This window comes from Jaculus jaculus, chromosome 10, assembly GCF_020740685.1.
Source record: "Jaculus jaculus isolate mJacJac1 chromosome 10, mJacJac1.mat.Y.cur, whole genome shotgun sequence".
NCBI lineage: Eukaryota > Metazoa > Chordata > Mammalia > Rodentia > Dipodidae > Jaculus > Jaculus jaculus.
The window spans coordinates 81956961-81973538 of NC_059111.1; the positions used below are offsets into that span (position 1 = coordinate 81956961).

At 38.6% G+C, this 16578-nt stretch overlaps 1 protein-coding gene and 1 pseudogene across 2 annotated transcripts in view; both read left to right on the forward strand.

The window, feature by feature from the left end:
• Window positions 1-16578, forward strand: part of Cped1 (cadherin like and PC-esterase domain containing 1) — a 301563-nt gene that overhangs the window by 259559 nt on the left and 25426 nt on the right. For both annotated transcript variants that reach the window (XM_045160324.1, XM_045160323.1), the window contains 2 exons: window positions 15673-15893; window positions 16151-16252. In XM_045160324.1, the coding sequence (XP_045016259.1) occupies window positions 15673-15893; window positions 16151-16252 (323 nt within the window). The remainder of the gene's footprint in view (window positions 1-15672; window positions 15894-16150; window positions 16253-16578) is intronic.
• On the forward strand, window positions 8558-9234 carry LOC123464019 (annotated as a pseudogene).

A 16578-nucleotide genomic window follows, 5' to 3' on the forward strand; every position in this document is an offset into this window, starting at 1 on the left:
GGACTCTTACTCATCTGCTTTTTATTGTTTATTTATTTATACTAATGTGAGAACTATCCAGGAAGGGGGCACTGGCTTGGTGAATATACTTATAAATTCTGTTTTTTATGAGTAGGTTCATTTTAGCTGTTCTGAGTCCTATGTGGGCACCTATATAGGGTTTATTGGATCCAAATGAATGCTTCCATTTCTGAAGATATGATCTATGTAGGAGGAAAGAACAGAAGTTACAAAAACACTTCCTTTTTTAGTTCACTTCCTTTGATTCAATGCAGATCATCACCAAGGCTTTATTGTTAAATAAGTTACATTTGTTGATTCTGCAATAGATTATAATTAAAATACTGGCATGTCTAAGAATTATCAGTGTTTATTCCCATCATGTGTGATGAAATAAAATGGAATGAAAATCATTTCCATGTATGGTGAAATAAAAGTTTCCCAAAGTCTTAGTTATGTCTTCATCAATAAATGCTATTTCTTACTATTTGAACAAGGAATTTGCTTCTCTAGCAATAGAAAACTTTTTATGCATCAGGCAGAATAGAAGTTTCACCTTTCCTATACATCCTACTTTTCTCAATTTGAAGGTATAGTGTGTGGAACAAAAGCCTGGCTTTTCCCCAGGAAGACTTAGCATGCAGGAGAATAGGGTAGAGAAGAGCTGAATGTCCATAAAACTTAACTCTTCTCCTCAGCATACAGCTTTATATCATTCCTAAGTATTTTGTGAGGAGATATGTGCATGTTATTAATTCCTAACCAATAAGATGGCATCAGTAGCGATGAGCCCAGTGTCAATGGCTGGATCAGAAAAAACCTAGACATTTCTTTGCTCCTTCCTTTCACTGGGTTATCAATGCCCAAGGAGTTCTTGGAAGCTACAATTTAAGAAGTCAGAATCCAATAATCTGGGTGATCCAATGAACTCCCTGCTCCCACACCCAAACCTACACCTGTCTGGGGCCTTAAAACTATATTTCCTGAAACACAGATACACTTTAATTTTGTTTGAGCCATTATACACATTTGTCCTTTCTTTTTTTGGCAGTGCTGATAAGTAAATCTAGGGCTGCACATGCACTAGGCAAGTGTTCAACCACTGAACTATATTCTCCGTCCTTGTTCTCCTCTTCTAATAGCACTAGCCTACCTCACTTAACATGAGGTCTGTAATCCTGAGATACTGTGAAGAAAAGTAAAGATAATGGAATTGTCTATGGGAAACTATGTGCTTCTCTGTCCTGTGGTCCATTATGATGTAAAAGACTAGGGAAATACCAGAGCCTGCGCACTCTCAGGTGCTCACACTGAAATAGAATGGAAGCAAAGCTCTTGTAAATACAGCTTTGCCTCCAGCTGATGAACCGAGGTTGGGCCTGTCCTGAAAAGATGTTACAATTCTTCCACAGAATCCACTTCAATGGAGATAGAGTCACCTCACCATGAGATGACATGGAAAAATATAATTCATAAACTGGGAAGATATGTCAGTGGTCAAAGGCCCTTGTTTGAGAAATGTGATTCAGCCTTTGGGATTTGGCATGTTGTTACAGGAATCCCAACTATGATTAGCTTTATTCATGTGATGCGTGCATTGAGCCAATGCTTGGTTGAACTCTGAAAACATTTTTCTCCATAAAGAAAAATGTTTATCAAACTAAGTAACAAAATTTATATGAATTTTCAAAATATTTAAACAAAATAAATTTATTGTTTTTTCTGTTTTTTAAAATTTATTTTTATTAGATATGGACATACTTAGTCTGTAAACAACTCTTGTTGTTACCATCTTTCCCTCCTCCCTGCCCTTTTTTGAAGAGACCTTCCTCATTGGGAATGCAGGTCAACCCCATAGGGATTGTGGGCCATGCATTGTGGGGACAGCAGTCAGTTACGGGAGAGAGGCAATGTCTCTGTGCAAAATGTCCCAACTTGTGGCTCTAACAATCTTTCCACCCCCTCTTCCACAAAATTCCCTGAACCATGTTGAGTGCATTTTAAGTCTACTTCAGTGATGGGCTCTTAGGAGACTCTAGATCTCTGGTTTAATAGTTAAGGGTCCTCAGTGTCTATCTCCTTCATCCTTGTACTGATATCAGATTCACTGAGAAAGCAGCTCTCCTGCACATTTTCCCAATTCCTCTGTGGTTTCAGCTGGGACCAGGGTGAAGTGCACTGGGTCATTTGTCTCCTCAGGTCCCACTCCTGTCTGAAAAAAAGAAGCAGATTCTCCAATGGAGAATGAAGTTAGCACTGGTTAAATGGGATAACCATTGTTAAGTTAGAGAGAATTTAAAGGGTACACACCCTCTTATAGCCCAAGATTAGTAGGTGCTTTAAAATGGAAAGCAAAATTGTTATCTGGATATGATTCTGACTTGTTTCCCAGTTCCAGATGTGGTTTCCTTTCCACTGAGTGGATCCAAGAGCAATTGGTTACCCACCAGGGCTGTGTTCCACTATTGCATTTCTATGAGCATCACATCAGGTTGTTTGCTTCTGAGTAGCTTAGACTTTGAGTTGCTCAGACAGATGTTGACCGCTTTGCCCTGGTAGCTCATGTAGTGCCTTCCAGCACTAGATGGGATAATTGTCTGGGGATTGGCTCTCTGCCAGATTCCAACCAGGTCTCTCCATGTTCCATGCCAATAGCTTATGGTATCTGCAGCAGTAGGATCTTACCATTAACCTCTGGTGGTTAATCAAGTGCTCGGACAGAAGTCTGTCATATTTGTTTTGGGAGACCTTGTAGGTGTCTCCTATCAACAGCTCATTGTGGGTGTTAACCACATCCTGGTACAGTGAATTATAGGCCAGCACCAAGGGAAAAGAAAAATGACAGAAAGGAAAGCGAAACATGAGAAATTTAAAGTTAGGCTATCTCACACTCTACAGGGCCTTTCCATTCAGGTGCTCCCCTTAAGGTCCTCTTGAGGATTCCACATTTTAGTATAACTTCTAGGATATAGGTTTCTATGGTACCAGTTCAATTTACGTTCACTTTGTGTTACCCACACCACCACCCTTGCCCTAAGCCCTACCCTCCCAATAGTCCAAACCTCAAGATGCTATTCATGTATGTCAGCAATTCGGGCTGATTCAACTTAGAAACCACAGATGAGTAAGAGCATGTGTCAATGGTCTTTCTGTGATTGTGTGAGTGCACTTAGTATGATATGTTCCAAGTTTGTCCATTTTTGTAGAAATTTCATTGTGTCATTTTTTTTTTCTCAATGCTGAGAAGAATTCCATCATGTAGATGTACTATATCTTGGTTATCCATTAGTCCAGTGATGGGCACCTGAGTTGGTTCCAATTCTTAGCTATTATGAATTGAGCAGCTATAAACATGGTTGAGCAAATATATCTAAACTGAGATGTGGAGCTTTTATGGAAAATGCCCAGTAAGAGAATACAAGGCTCTGTTGGTAACTCTATCTTCATCCTTTTCAGGAGTCTCTATATTAATTTCCAGAGTGGTTGTTCCAGCTTCCATTCTCACCAACAGGGAATAAGGGTTCCCAACATTTGTTTTCACTTGATGTTTTACTGTTTTCTATCCTTACTGGGATAAAGTGGAATCTCATAGTTGTTTTAATTTGCGTTTACCTAATGGCTAGGGATGTTGAATTTTTTCTTAAGTGTGTGTTAGCCATTTGTATTTCTTCCTCTGAGAACTCCCTATTCAGTTCTCTGCCTCATTTTTGGAGTGGGTTGTTTGATTTTTTATTGTTTAGTTTTTGGAGTTCTTTGTAGATTCTAGGTATTAGGCTTCTGTCAGTGGTATAGTTGGTAAAGATTTTCTCCCATTCAGTGAGTAATCTACTGGCTCTGCTGATGGTATGTTTGTCTGTGCAAAAGCTTTTTTAGTTAAATGAGATCCCATTGGTTGAGTGTTTGTTTAATTTTCTAGGCTACTAGGGTTTTGTTCGGGAAATCTTTTCCCAGTCTTATATCATGAAGAGTGCCTACTATTTTTTTTTCCAGTAGTTTCAGTATTTCAGGTCTTATATTGAGGTCTTTAGTCCATTTGTACTTGATTTATTATAAAGGAAAATGAGTGGATCTAATTTATTTTTCTACATATTGTCATCCAATTTTTCCAACACCATTTGTTGAAGATGCTGTATTTTCTCCAGTTTACATTATTGGCACCTTTGCCAAAGATCAAGCAGCTGTACTTACTTGACCTAAGGTCTGGATCTTCAATTCTGTTCCATTGATCTATGTTTAGGTTTAGGTTATGCTTAGGTTAGGTCTATGTTTACTCCAGTAATATGCTGTTTTTGTCACTATGGCTTTGTAATATAGCTTTAGAAATTTTGAAATGGAGACTTTCAGGTAACTTATTTATGGGTTCATGTCATCTGCAAATAGGGCTAACTTGACTTCTTCCTTTCCAATTTTAATCTTCTTTATTTGTTTTTGCTGTCTAGTATTATATTGAAGAGCAGTAATGAGATTGAGTACCTCCGTCTTGTTCCCAATTTCAGTGGGAACTCCTTGAGTTTTTCCCCATTTACTATTATTTGGGCTTTAAGAGCTTTATGTATAGCCTTTATTATGGTGAGGTATAAATCCTCCATGCCTATTTTTTTCCAATCTTTTGATCATGAAGTTGTGTTTTCTTTTGTCAAATGCCTTCTCTGCATCAATTGAGATGATCATAAGGTTCTTATGGTTCAGTTTATTTATGTGGTGTATTACATTGACTGCTTTCTGTATGTTGAACCATCCCTGCAACTCTGGGATGCAGCCTACATGATCAAGGTAGATAAAGCTTTTGATGTGTTGTTGAATTCAGTTTGTAAGGATTGTGTTCAGGATCTTTGCATCTAAGTTTGTCAGGGATATAGGCCTATAGTTTTCTCTCCTTGTTGCATCTCTGTCTGGTTTTGGTTTCAGGGTGATACTAGCTTCATAAAAGGAGTTGGCGACGATTCCTTGGTCTCTGATTATGTGAAAGAGCTTGAGAAAAATTGGTTTCAGTTCTTCAATGAAGGTTTGGTAGAATTCAGCTAAGAAGCCATCAGGTCCTGGACTTTTCTTTTTGGGGAGGTTTTTGATTACATTTTCAACCTCCATGATGTGATAGGCTTGTTTATGAGGTTAATCTGCTCTGAGTTCAGTTTGGCTAGGTAGTATATGTCTAGAAATTCACCCATTTCTTCCAGATTATTCAATTTTGTGGAGTAGAGGTTTTGGAAGTATGCCCTGATGATTCGTCCAATTTCATTGATATCTGTTATGATCTCTCTCCTTTTTTCATTTCTGATTTTGTTCATCTGAGACTCCTCTTTTTTACTTGATCAAATTGGCCAGGGTTTTCTTTCTTTATTTATTTTTTAAGAATCAGCACTTCGCTTCATTAATTTTTTAAATGGTTTTCTTAGTCTCCAATTAACTAATTCCTGTTCTAATCTTGATTATTTCTTCTGTCTGTAGCTCTTTGGATGGGGTTCTTTTTGTTTTTCTAGTGCCTTTAAGTGGAAAGTTAGATTATTAACTTGGGATATCCCTGTCTTTGAAATGAAAGCATTTAATGCTATGTTTTTTTCCCTTAGGACTACCCTCATGGTGTCCCATAAGTTTTGGTAGGTTGTGTTTTCATTATTATTCAATTCTAGGAATTTCACAATTTCTTTTTAGATTTCTTCCATGGCACATTCATTGTTTAAAAGTATGTTGTTTAGTCTCCAGTAGCTGGTGGAGTTCTTGATGTATCTCTTGTTAATTTCTAGCTTTAAAGCATTGTGATCTGACATGATGCAGGAAGTTACTGCAGTTTTCCTCACTTTATGGCAGCACAATTTATGGCCTAATGTACAGTCAATTTTGGAGAAGGTCCCATGTGCTGCTGAGAAGAAATTGTATTCTGTAGAGTTGGGGTGGTAATTTCTGTAGATGTCTGTTAGGTCTAGTTGATCTATGATGTTCTTGGGCTCTATTATTTCCCTGCTGATTTTCTGCTTGGATGATGTCTATTGATGAGATTATTTAAGTCTCCAACTATGATGGTGCTGTTGTTTATTTGTTTTATTGTCAAGTAGATTTTGCTAGTTAACTGTGGTGCAACTATGTTTGGTACATTTATGATTGTGTTGTGCTCATGTTGGATCATTCCCTTGATGAGTAAGAAGTGGCCTGTTTTGTCATTTTTGATTACTTTTGTTTTGAAGTCTATTTGATCAGATATTAATATAGCAACACCCACTTGTTTTTTATTTCCATTTTCTTGTAATATCATTTTCAAATCTTTCACCCTAAGGAGGTGTCTATCTTTAGTGTTGAAGTGGGTTTCTTGAAGACAGCAGATAGAAGGATCCAGTTGTTGATCCATCCTCATAACCTATGACTTTTGATGGGTAAGTTAAGACCATTAATATTTAAGGTTATTCCTGTGAGGTTTGAATTAATCCCTACTGTGATGAGATGTTGTATGAGGTTTGGTGCTTTATTGTGTTTTGTACTATGTTGAAACTGGTATATTTTTGGTTATTGTGATCTTCTTGTTGGCTCTTGATATTGGTTGTTTGACTGTTTTGTGTGGAGTATTTCCTCAATTATTCTCTGTAGGTTTGGCTTTGTGATCATGTAATCATAGAGTTGACTTTTTTCATGGCAATTTTTCCTTTTACCACCCATTATGAGGGATACTTTTGTAGGGTAGAGGAGCTTGTGTTGCAAGCCATAGTTTTTTAGATTTTGAAGTATTCCATTCCAGACCTTTCTGGCTTTCAGGATTTACACTGAGAAATCTGATTTCATTCTGATGGGATTACCTTTGTCGTTGTGAGTTGTTTCTCTCCTGATGCTTTTCACACTGTGTCTTTGTTTTCATTGTTAAACATTTTAACTATTATGTGCCTTGAAGAGTTTCTTCTTTGGTCCTGTCTGTTGGTGTTCTGTGGGCTTCTTGTGTCTGGATGGGCCTCTCTTTTGAGAGATTCAAAAAATTTTCTTGAATAATATTGTTGAATATATTCTCTATGCCTCTGGCCTGGATTTCCTCTCCTCCTGGTATACCCATGACCCAGATGTTTGATTATTTTAGTATATCCCACAGTCCCCTCATATTCTGTTCACTTGATTTTTTGAACTTAATGAAGTTTTTTGCCTCGCGATCAGTATCTTCTGTTTTGTCTTCCAGGTCAGAAGTTTTCTCTTCTACATGAGTAACTCTATTGGTGAGGGGTTCTAAAGAGGCTTTTATAATTTCTATTTGATTTTTGTTTTCTGTTGTGCTATTTTGCATCATGGCCATTGTTGCAGTCCGGTTCGCATTGCTGGTTGAAATCACCCAACCAAGAGCAGCTTCTGGGAAAAAGAGGTTTATTTTGGCTTACAGGCTCGAGGGGAAGCTCCATGATGGCAGGGGAAAACAATGGCATGAGCAGAGGGTGGACATCACCCCCTGGCCAACGTAAGGTAGACCACAGCAACAGGAGGGTGTGCCAAACACTGGCAAGGGGAAACTGGCTATAAAGCCCATAAGCCCACCCCCAACAATACACTCTCTCCAGGAGGCATTAATTCCCAAATATCCATCAGCTGGGAACCTAGCATTCACAACACCTAGGTTTATGGGGAACACCTGAATCAAACCACCACAGCCATCTCTTTTTTTTTAGGTTGATTTCAGTTCAAGTTCTGATTTTCTTGATGTTTCCTGGAATTCATTCTTGCATTTGATCAAGTCTTTATTAAGCTTAATCAACTGGTTTTGGAGACCTTCTCTTTCTTGACTTACCTTCAGTCAGTTAATTCATACCACTTTTGAGCATTCTAATGTTTTCTTCAATTAAGTTAAGCCTACTGTCAAAAGATGAACCCTCTAGGAGACAATTCTGTTTAATTTCGTTGATACGATTGTTGGTTCTTTGATCAGGGTTTCATTGGTTATTGTGTTTTCATTCTGGGAATGAATATCTATTGATTTCTGTATTATTTCATTTGAGGCTTCCATTGTAGGACTAGCAGGTATCCTTGGTGGAAATCTCTCAGATTTCTTACTTTTGTTGACTTTTTCGCATTGTTGGCTACTCATTTTAAGGAGACTGCTTATTTTATTGAGGAAGAAGCAAGTTTTTGTCCTTCGGCTCATGCATCCTCTGATTCAGTTGAACAGAGATATTGGTACCCAGTGGCCAGTCAGGATATCAGAGCAAAAGATCTGATTCCATAGCCTACACAGGCACAAGCCTCCCCAAGCAAGGCACAATGGGACCTAGCAGGACCATTGAGCTGGGAGGAGTCAGGAAACAGGGGTCTGGCTACTGACTCTATGCTGCATCCTCCCACACCTAGTCATGGGCAGGGTACCTGAATCAGGGAGTTGGGAAGAGCCAGGAAAAAGGGGTCTGGCATACTCCCTCCATTCCATGCATGCCCCTTTTTTCTGTTTTTTGTTTACTATCAAAAAATAGGGGAGGCGCCGGCGCTGGCGGCGGAGGTCGTGGCTGCGGCGGAGGGGGGAAGTGAATGGTTTTATCCAGAGGGCCCTGCGCTGCCTTTCCCCACTGGCACCAGCGAGGCTGCCAGCTCCTCCCTGGCCATGGTGTTCACGTTCGCGGCCTTCTGCTACATGCTGGCGCTGCTGCTCACCGCTGCGCTCATCTTCTTCGCCATTTGGCACCGTTTGATGAGCTGAAGACTGATTACAAGAATCCTATAGACCAGTGTAATACCTTGAACCCTCAGAGTGGCTTACACTGGGGCTCAATATGCCCCTTTTGGCATATCATATTTGGAGGTACATGAGTAGACTGGTGATGAGTGGACCTGGGCTGTACGACCCGACAACCATCATGAATGCAGACATTCTAGCTTACTGTCAGAAAGAAGGATGGTGCAAATTAGCGTTTTACCTTCTAGCATTTTTTTTACTACCTATATGGCATGATCTATGTTTTGGTGAGCTCTTAGAACAACACAGAAGAACTGGTCCAGTTAGGTGCATGCAAAAGGCCACCAAATGAACGGATTGTATCCAGCAAGAGATCCTGTTTCCAAGAGTAGCCTATGGAACCTGATCAGTTACTTTAAAAAAATGACTTCTTATTTTTTAAATGTTTCCACATTTTTTGCTTGTGGAAAGACTGTTTTCATATGTTATACTTGGATAAGGAATTTTAAGTGGAATTCCGTATAAATTAATATAAAATGATTACCTCTGGTGTTGACAGGTTTGAACTTGCACTCTTCAAGGAACAGCCATACTCCTCAGAATGATCACACTAATTACTGACTAGTCGGTTGGGAGCTATGTTTATAGGAATTTGCAGGACCCAGTTTGGATTTATGGAAATGTCAACCAATTATAAATTAGCTGTAGATATCAGGTGCTTATGGTGAACCGAAAATGTATAGCTGATTTGTGGGAAACATAGGTTTCCTCATTTATCATGTAGATGATTATATATGGATACATTTACAAAAACCTCCAAGAGTGGGATTTCCCCCGCTTTGACTTGATTATTATCCCTGTATGTTGCATGAATGAGAAATCTCCCATATTTTCATCAGAGTAATACTTGCTTTAATTCTGAAGCATAAATGAACATGATACAAAAATATGTGAATTACTTGTGAAAAATACATTTAAAGCTTTTTAAATGTGTTTTTTTCTTTGTAAGACATTTACTTGCTAAGAAATTGCTTATGCTTACTGTTCTAATCTGGTGGCAAAGGTATTCTTAAGAATTTGCAAGTCCTTTAGGTTTTCAAAACTGAATTGAGAATTGTATACCAACCACCTGCTGTTCCTTTAGTGCAATAAAATAAACCTCTGAACCAAAAAAATAATAATAATAACATATGTTCATTTTGGAATTACAAGTCAGCAAAATTAACAAATTGTTATAATACTCTGTCAAAATAATCATGATTATTTTTACAGGGCCTTTTCTATACATATAACACTTATAGTTCTAAAAATACAAGCATTATTATATTTTAGCTATAGTAAACTTTTTATAAAAAGTTAGCATGAAATATTTCATACTATATTGTATTCATGTTCCAAAATCATTATTAAATATGCAGCTAGGCCTGTTGTCACAGACCTGGACTCTCAACTGTTCAAGTTGACTCAGGAGGAAAAGGTACAGAGTGAGTTCAAGGCCCGCCTGTGTGACTTACTGAAACCCTGCCCCAAAATAAAAGGTATAAAAAGGACTGCACACACATGGGACAGCAGTAGAATAGTTGATAAGCATGTGTGAATTGGGAATAATCCTCGGTACTGAAAAATAAATAAAAAAATGAAAGAAGGGGCCAGAGAGATGGCTCTTCAGTTAAGGTGCTTGTCTGCAATGCCTAACAATCCAGGTTCAATCCCCAGTACCCATGTCAAGCCAGATGCACAAAGTGTTGCATGCATCTGGAGTTTGTTTGCAGTGGCCAGAAGCCCTGGCACACCCATATTCATTCTCTCTCTCTATCTCTCTCTTTCTCTGTCCTTGCAAATAAATAAAGTATTTTTTAAAAAAATGAAAGACGAAGACAAGTCAAGTGTATCACACCTGCCATATGATCAGTTATTTGTTCTTTGAACTTGCTGATTCCAGTTTATTTTGCTTTAAAAGAAATTTCACAAACACAGTTAGCTATTTCCTACCCATGAAATTCCTTAAGAAACAATTGCAAATTATAAACACAGTATCAAAAGTTCGGTTCATGGGGCTGGAGGGATGGCTTAGCAATTAAAGCATTTGCCTACAAAGCCAAAGGACCCATGTTTGAGTCCTCAGGACCTACATTAGCCAGACGCACAAGGGTGTGCACACATCTCGAGTTCATTTGCAGTGACTAGAGGCCATGGCATGCCCATTCATGCCCATTCTTTCTCTCTCTCCCCACTCCTTTTGCTGTCAAATTTTTTAAAAAGTTCAGTTCATTCTTTTGTCCATCAGAACCTCATTTTATGACAATGAATAGCCGACTTCATCACTGTGGAAATTACAGCATAGCAAAAGGCAGAAAACAAAACTAAACAAATAGAAAACTATTACTCTCCCAGCACTTAGTAGAACATGGAATGCTTTGTTTACCAAAATGCGTAATGTCTTTGGGCTTTTAAAATCCTTCCTAATTGGGGGAAAGGCTAGTTAATGTTTTACTTCCAAAGTTGCTTACTTTTATGAATGCTTACTAGGTATTTGCATTTAAAGTTCACAGTTTTCCCTTTGTTTGCTGCATTAGCTCCTTTCTCATTGCTGTAAACAAATTTCTGATCAGAAGCAATTTCAGGAAGGAAGAAGTTTATTCTGCTTTACATTCTATCGTGAAGGGAGAAAACATGGTAGCAAGAGCAAGAGGCTAGCTGACCACATTGCATTCAGCCAAGAAGCAGAGGACAAACGTGAAGTATGGCCAGGCTACAATACTTCACAGCTTCCCTCCAGTGACCCACTTCCTCCTCCCAAAGGTTTCCAGCTGTAGATCAAGTGCTCAAACACATGAACCTATGAGGAACAATTTGCATTCAAACCACAATGCTTATGCCAGCTAATACCTTTGCATGCTAGCACAAGGCAAGAGTTTTCACAGGAGAATGAGAGAGTTAAGTCAATGGATTGCCATAGATATTTCTTATGATATATTAAAATTTTTACAATAGAAATTGTACTTTAAAACACATTCATCTATTTCCTTTCTAAGATTCAACAAATTAATGGCATAAGAGAAATAAAGACTGATCATGAATCATATGACCGATAGGAGCCACTCTTTAATTCATGGTATTGTTTAGTTGTGTGTTATGCACTTTAAAAAGCTGAGATTTTGAAGTTAGATAGCTTTTTGTTAGGAATGCTAACTAACTTCTAATAAAAAATGACTGCAGTAACAGAATAATCAATCTTAACATCATGATGGCTTCTTTATTTTAGTTATACTTTATCACTTCTCACCTTCACAAGTGTAATATTAAATAATCCCCTAGAAAATATTCTTCCGAAAGCTATGGCTCGACGGCTACTCTCGATTCATCTGGATGAAAAATACTATGTAGGAAATCTTGTCCTGCAAATGATGGTGCCGCCACTTCCTTCCTACATGTACGCATCTCTTGCCAGTCACCAATCCACTATGGGGACGTCAGAGACTGTAGGAAAGTGGTGATCTACTCAGCATGGGGATTCCTGTTGCTATCCTGCATTGACAACTAGCATTTCTGCAGCAAGCCTTCCAGACCTACTGGGCTCAGTGGTAGTTTGCTTGGTGGGGCAGATAAGAGACTGCTGAGATCAAGACATCTCCTTGCGCCTGCTGTTTTTCTCTGAATGCACTAATGAATTAAAAGTGTGAGGCACTTGGAGACACTGAGACCTTGCTGTGTGCCTTCACTGTGTCTTAGGGACAGCTCACACTCTTGTTACTTACTGGCTATTATCAAGAAGAAACTGAAGTCTCACTAAGTCATCTGGTGTTCATAGTTTCTTATTTTATACATAGGGGGGATGAGCCCTGTGAGATTTTGATCTAAACTGTTTTCTAATTAGTAAAGAACAACATCCAGGAATTCTAAATCAGCTTCCTTGCCTCCAATGTGCTTTGGTGGCTTGCACAGTGAAAAGACTGGAAATCTAGAAGTTTTGTTACTGTTCTCTCAGCAATATGCAATTGCTTTGCCTTTTCTTAACCTCCATATCTTTCTCAGTAGTCTGCACTATAGATATTCAGTGTGTGGAATACGTAATGCTAGCCCGGCTGACTTGCGGGGGTGGGGGGGTGGGCTTGCACATCAACAATGAAGGCAAGGAAGCTACCAGAACATTTAGCAGCAACTTACTATAAAATCTAGATCCAGGAGTGTGGCTCATGCCTATAATGCCAGGACTCAGGAAAGTGAGGAGAAAGGATCATGAGTTCAAGACCAGTCTGGACTGCATATCTTAAAAGCAAACACAACAACCTTGATCTTTTGCTAGTGTTATGTGCTAAGTTCTGTCATTTTCATCAAATTCATTTAGTGAGCATATAACTTTTAGTAACTCAAAATGTTCTGGAGTTTAGAGATAATGCCTTCGTAAAAGTGAATAAGGTGAACTGAAGTCATGTGGATATGGTGTACTCTATCTAGCTTGTCCAGGGTCTCTTATAAGAAGAAATTAGGACATAGATATATAGAGGGAAGACCATGCAAAGACAGTGAAGACAGTCAACTACATGCAAACATCTCCAGAAACAACCCTTCCCACCACTTGATCTTTACATTAGTCAAGGTTCTCTAGAGGAACAGAACCAATGGGATGAATGTATTACAGAGGGGATTTAATACATTGGCTTACAGCATATGGGTGGGCAGTCTAACAATAGGTATAGGATAAAGAATCTGAGAAACCTGGTAGCTGCTCAATCAGTGAGGTTAAGATGTCTCAGCTGAGAAATGAATGACCAAAGGATTCTTAAGGAGCCCTTGGTTTTCAGTCAGTATTGGAAGGCTGATAAAGCTGGGTGTCAGTGTCCACAAAGGAGAACAGCAACAGGGTAGATAGACACCCCAGCAAAAGCACAGGTTGCCAAAAAAAAAAAAAAACGAGTTCTTCTAGAACTTCTTTATAACCCTCAGGGAGCGTTTTCCTCCCTCTTTCCTGAAATGACTTCACAGACCTGCCCAAGAGGCACATCTCTTCCTTGATTGTGATCTTAGACAACAAAACTTAACTGTTACAAACTTGAATCTTTAGCTTGCCAAACTACTCAGACAAATTTCAGTTGATGAAGCCACTTACACTGTGGTGAACAGCCCTAGAAAACCAATCTACATAGAGTTGGATAGCTGCTAAGATGCTCTAGTGATTCAAAAGTTTCCCTAGGAAGTCAGATGGGCTTGGTGTCAGAAGCCTGCAATTCATGCTACTTGGAAGTTTGAAGCAGGAGGATCACAGGTTCAAAGCCCACCTGTGCTATCGAGCAATTTCAAGGTCAATCTAGGCACTTTAGCAAGACTATTATAAAGCAGAAAGCAAAGATATAGCCAAGTATAGTTCAGTAGTAGAGGTCTTGCCTAGTATGAGCAAGGCCCGAGGTTCAAACCAGCACTGTCAACTGGGCGTGGTGGCACATGCCTTTAATCTCAGCACTGGGGAGGCAGAGATAGGAGGATCACCATGAGTTCAAGACCACCCTGAGACTGCATAGTGAATTCCAGGTCAGCCTGAGCTAGAGTGAGACCCTACCATGGAAAAACAAACAAACAAATCCAACACTGTCAAAGAAAATAAATAAATAAAAATAAGAAATGTAGGCCATAAAAATGTTTACAGTTGAAATCTTGCAATAATCAATTCAATTTCTATCACAATTTGTTTTATCACACTAGAATCTTATTGCTCCAAGTGGAATTTGACCGACAACATCCTTGGGGGAGTGACACATTGTTGTGTACTACAAGGGAAATTACAGTTAGAAATTGACCTTCATCTCAAATTTCACGATAAGATATAAGGAAAAAGATAAAAAACAAAGTAATCTTAATCCTATGTAGACTTTGATAAAAAAATATCTATAAAGATAAAATTGTAGTGGAATCACAGAGAACAGAGATGGTAATTCAAGCTATTAGGACTGAAGGAGACCTTTGGGAGAAGTGACATTTGTGTCAGATCTAGAGGTTGACAGGTAGGATCATACAGGGAGGAACTTTCCAGGCAGGTAGATTAACACGAGGAAAACACAGATGATGTTCATTGAAAATCATGTTCTGTGAGAAAGTAGGAGTGTGTCATGTTAATATGAAGGGGGATGCAGAAAGGATGGGCCATCTACCCTTCACTTGAACTCAAAGGACCTGAGTTTGAGTCCTGTGTTCACCATTAACTACATTGATGGCCCCAATCTTCTTGTCTCAAATTCCTCAGCTATGGAAATCTCCACCTAGCTAAGACTGCTACTAAACAAATTCAGAAAATGTTAGCTGAACCTAAAAATTTCAGACCTGGTTCTGTGGGAAATGAATAATCAATACAATTTTAAGAATGCAAACAACATAACTGTCACTAAATACTTGAAAATATATCCCCATAATACCATGAGAGGAATAAACTGCAGAAAGAGGGACCTGTCAGGGTACAGCACATCAGTATATATTTGAGGCAATGTGTGATCTTAAGCCAGGCTGTGCTGAGGGAAATGCTAAGGAGGTGAGAGGCCTCATGGGACGGCATCCAATAGCAGGACAGGCAAACCAGAGCGTGAGATACACTCAGAAAATCTGAGGTCAGGCCTATGGCTCCTTTTTCCAAATAATGACATGCTCTATATGGACTACCTCTGTAGATCCTCAATTCTCACATCAATGAAAAAGGTTGAAAATCCTAAGTATTCCAAGATCACCATAATGGGATCAATGGCAATTCAAGTCAATAAGACTTGTGAGCTGATCAGATGAGAAAGAACTGAATATAACAAAGATAAGCTTACAAAATAACAGAAAGTGAAAAGCTTTGCACACAAATTAGAAGCTCAGCACATGAGGACATTCCCCACACAGTAGAAGAGAGGAGAATGAGCAGGTTTGGAGGAAATATGATAAATGATATTTCTAGTTTTAAAGGGCTGTCCTTCAATTAAATATGTAATTTATGAGTTTTTAAAAAAATAGTTTAAATCATATCATATACCATCTAAATATCAGGTTCCTAACATGTTTTCTTTAATTAACAGGTTCTTTTCATTGGAGATTCAACCAACAGAGGGATCATGTACTATCTGATTGAAAGACTGAATGAAACGCTGCAGGAGTGGCAGAAAGTACATGGCACTAAGTTGTATCCAAACGTCAATGGCGGGAGGACTTTGATCAGTTACTCCTACTACCCTCAGTTTTGGATAAGCTCATCGTTGAGACCAACCTTTGAGAAAGCCCTTGAACATCTCTTGCAAAGGTACAATGGAGCTATTATGAATGGCAAAACACCATGATGTATCAATGTTATACTAACAGTTGTAACTGCTCACTTATATAGCCAATGTGCTGAAAAGCTTAGATACTCACTAATGTGGCTGAAAATAAGTTGCAAATGACACAGAGGTCTTGTGACCAGGAAGCTGGACATGGTTCAGTGAAAAGTGAGGCAATGCAGTTAAAATGTTTACCATCTGTTTTAAAACCATGTGTGTTATTTTCCTTTCTGGATGTCAGATCACGTCCCCTAGAGAATGCTGGCCAGACTGTGTTGGTTGTCGGTGGTGTTCAGTGGCTTAATTCTCATCACCTGCAAATTATTCACAAGGTTTTAAAGAGGTAACTTTCTGTGACAATAATTGCTATCATGATCTCAGTCTGTTATTTTACAAAGCACTATTTATATGAGTAAGCTTTATCCAGAACTTGTTTCAAGGACAACTTTGTAATTTAAAGTTAAAAACTTAATTTTACAGTACTTTCATATTAATATTCTCTTATGACCATGGATCTTCAGCATGTTAACTTAAATTTACTGCAAATAAAACACATATGCTAGCCAAGTGAGATAGAACTCACCTATAATCTGGGTTGGGGAGGTTAATTAATAAAGGAAGATAGTAAATGCAAGGCTAGCAACACCCTTTCTCAAAATAAACAAATAG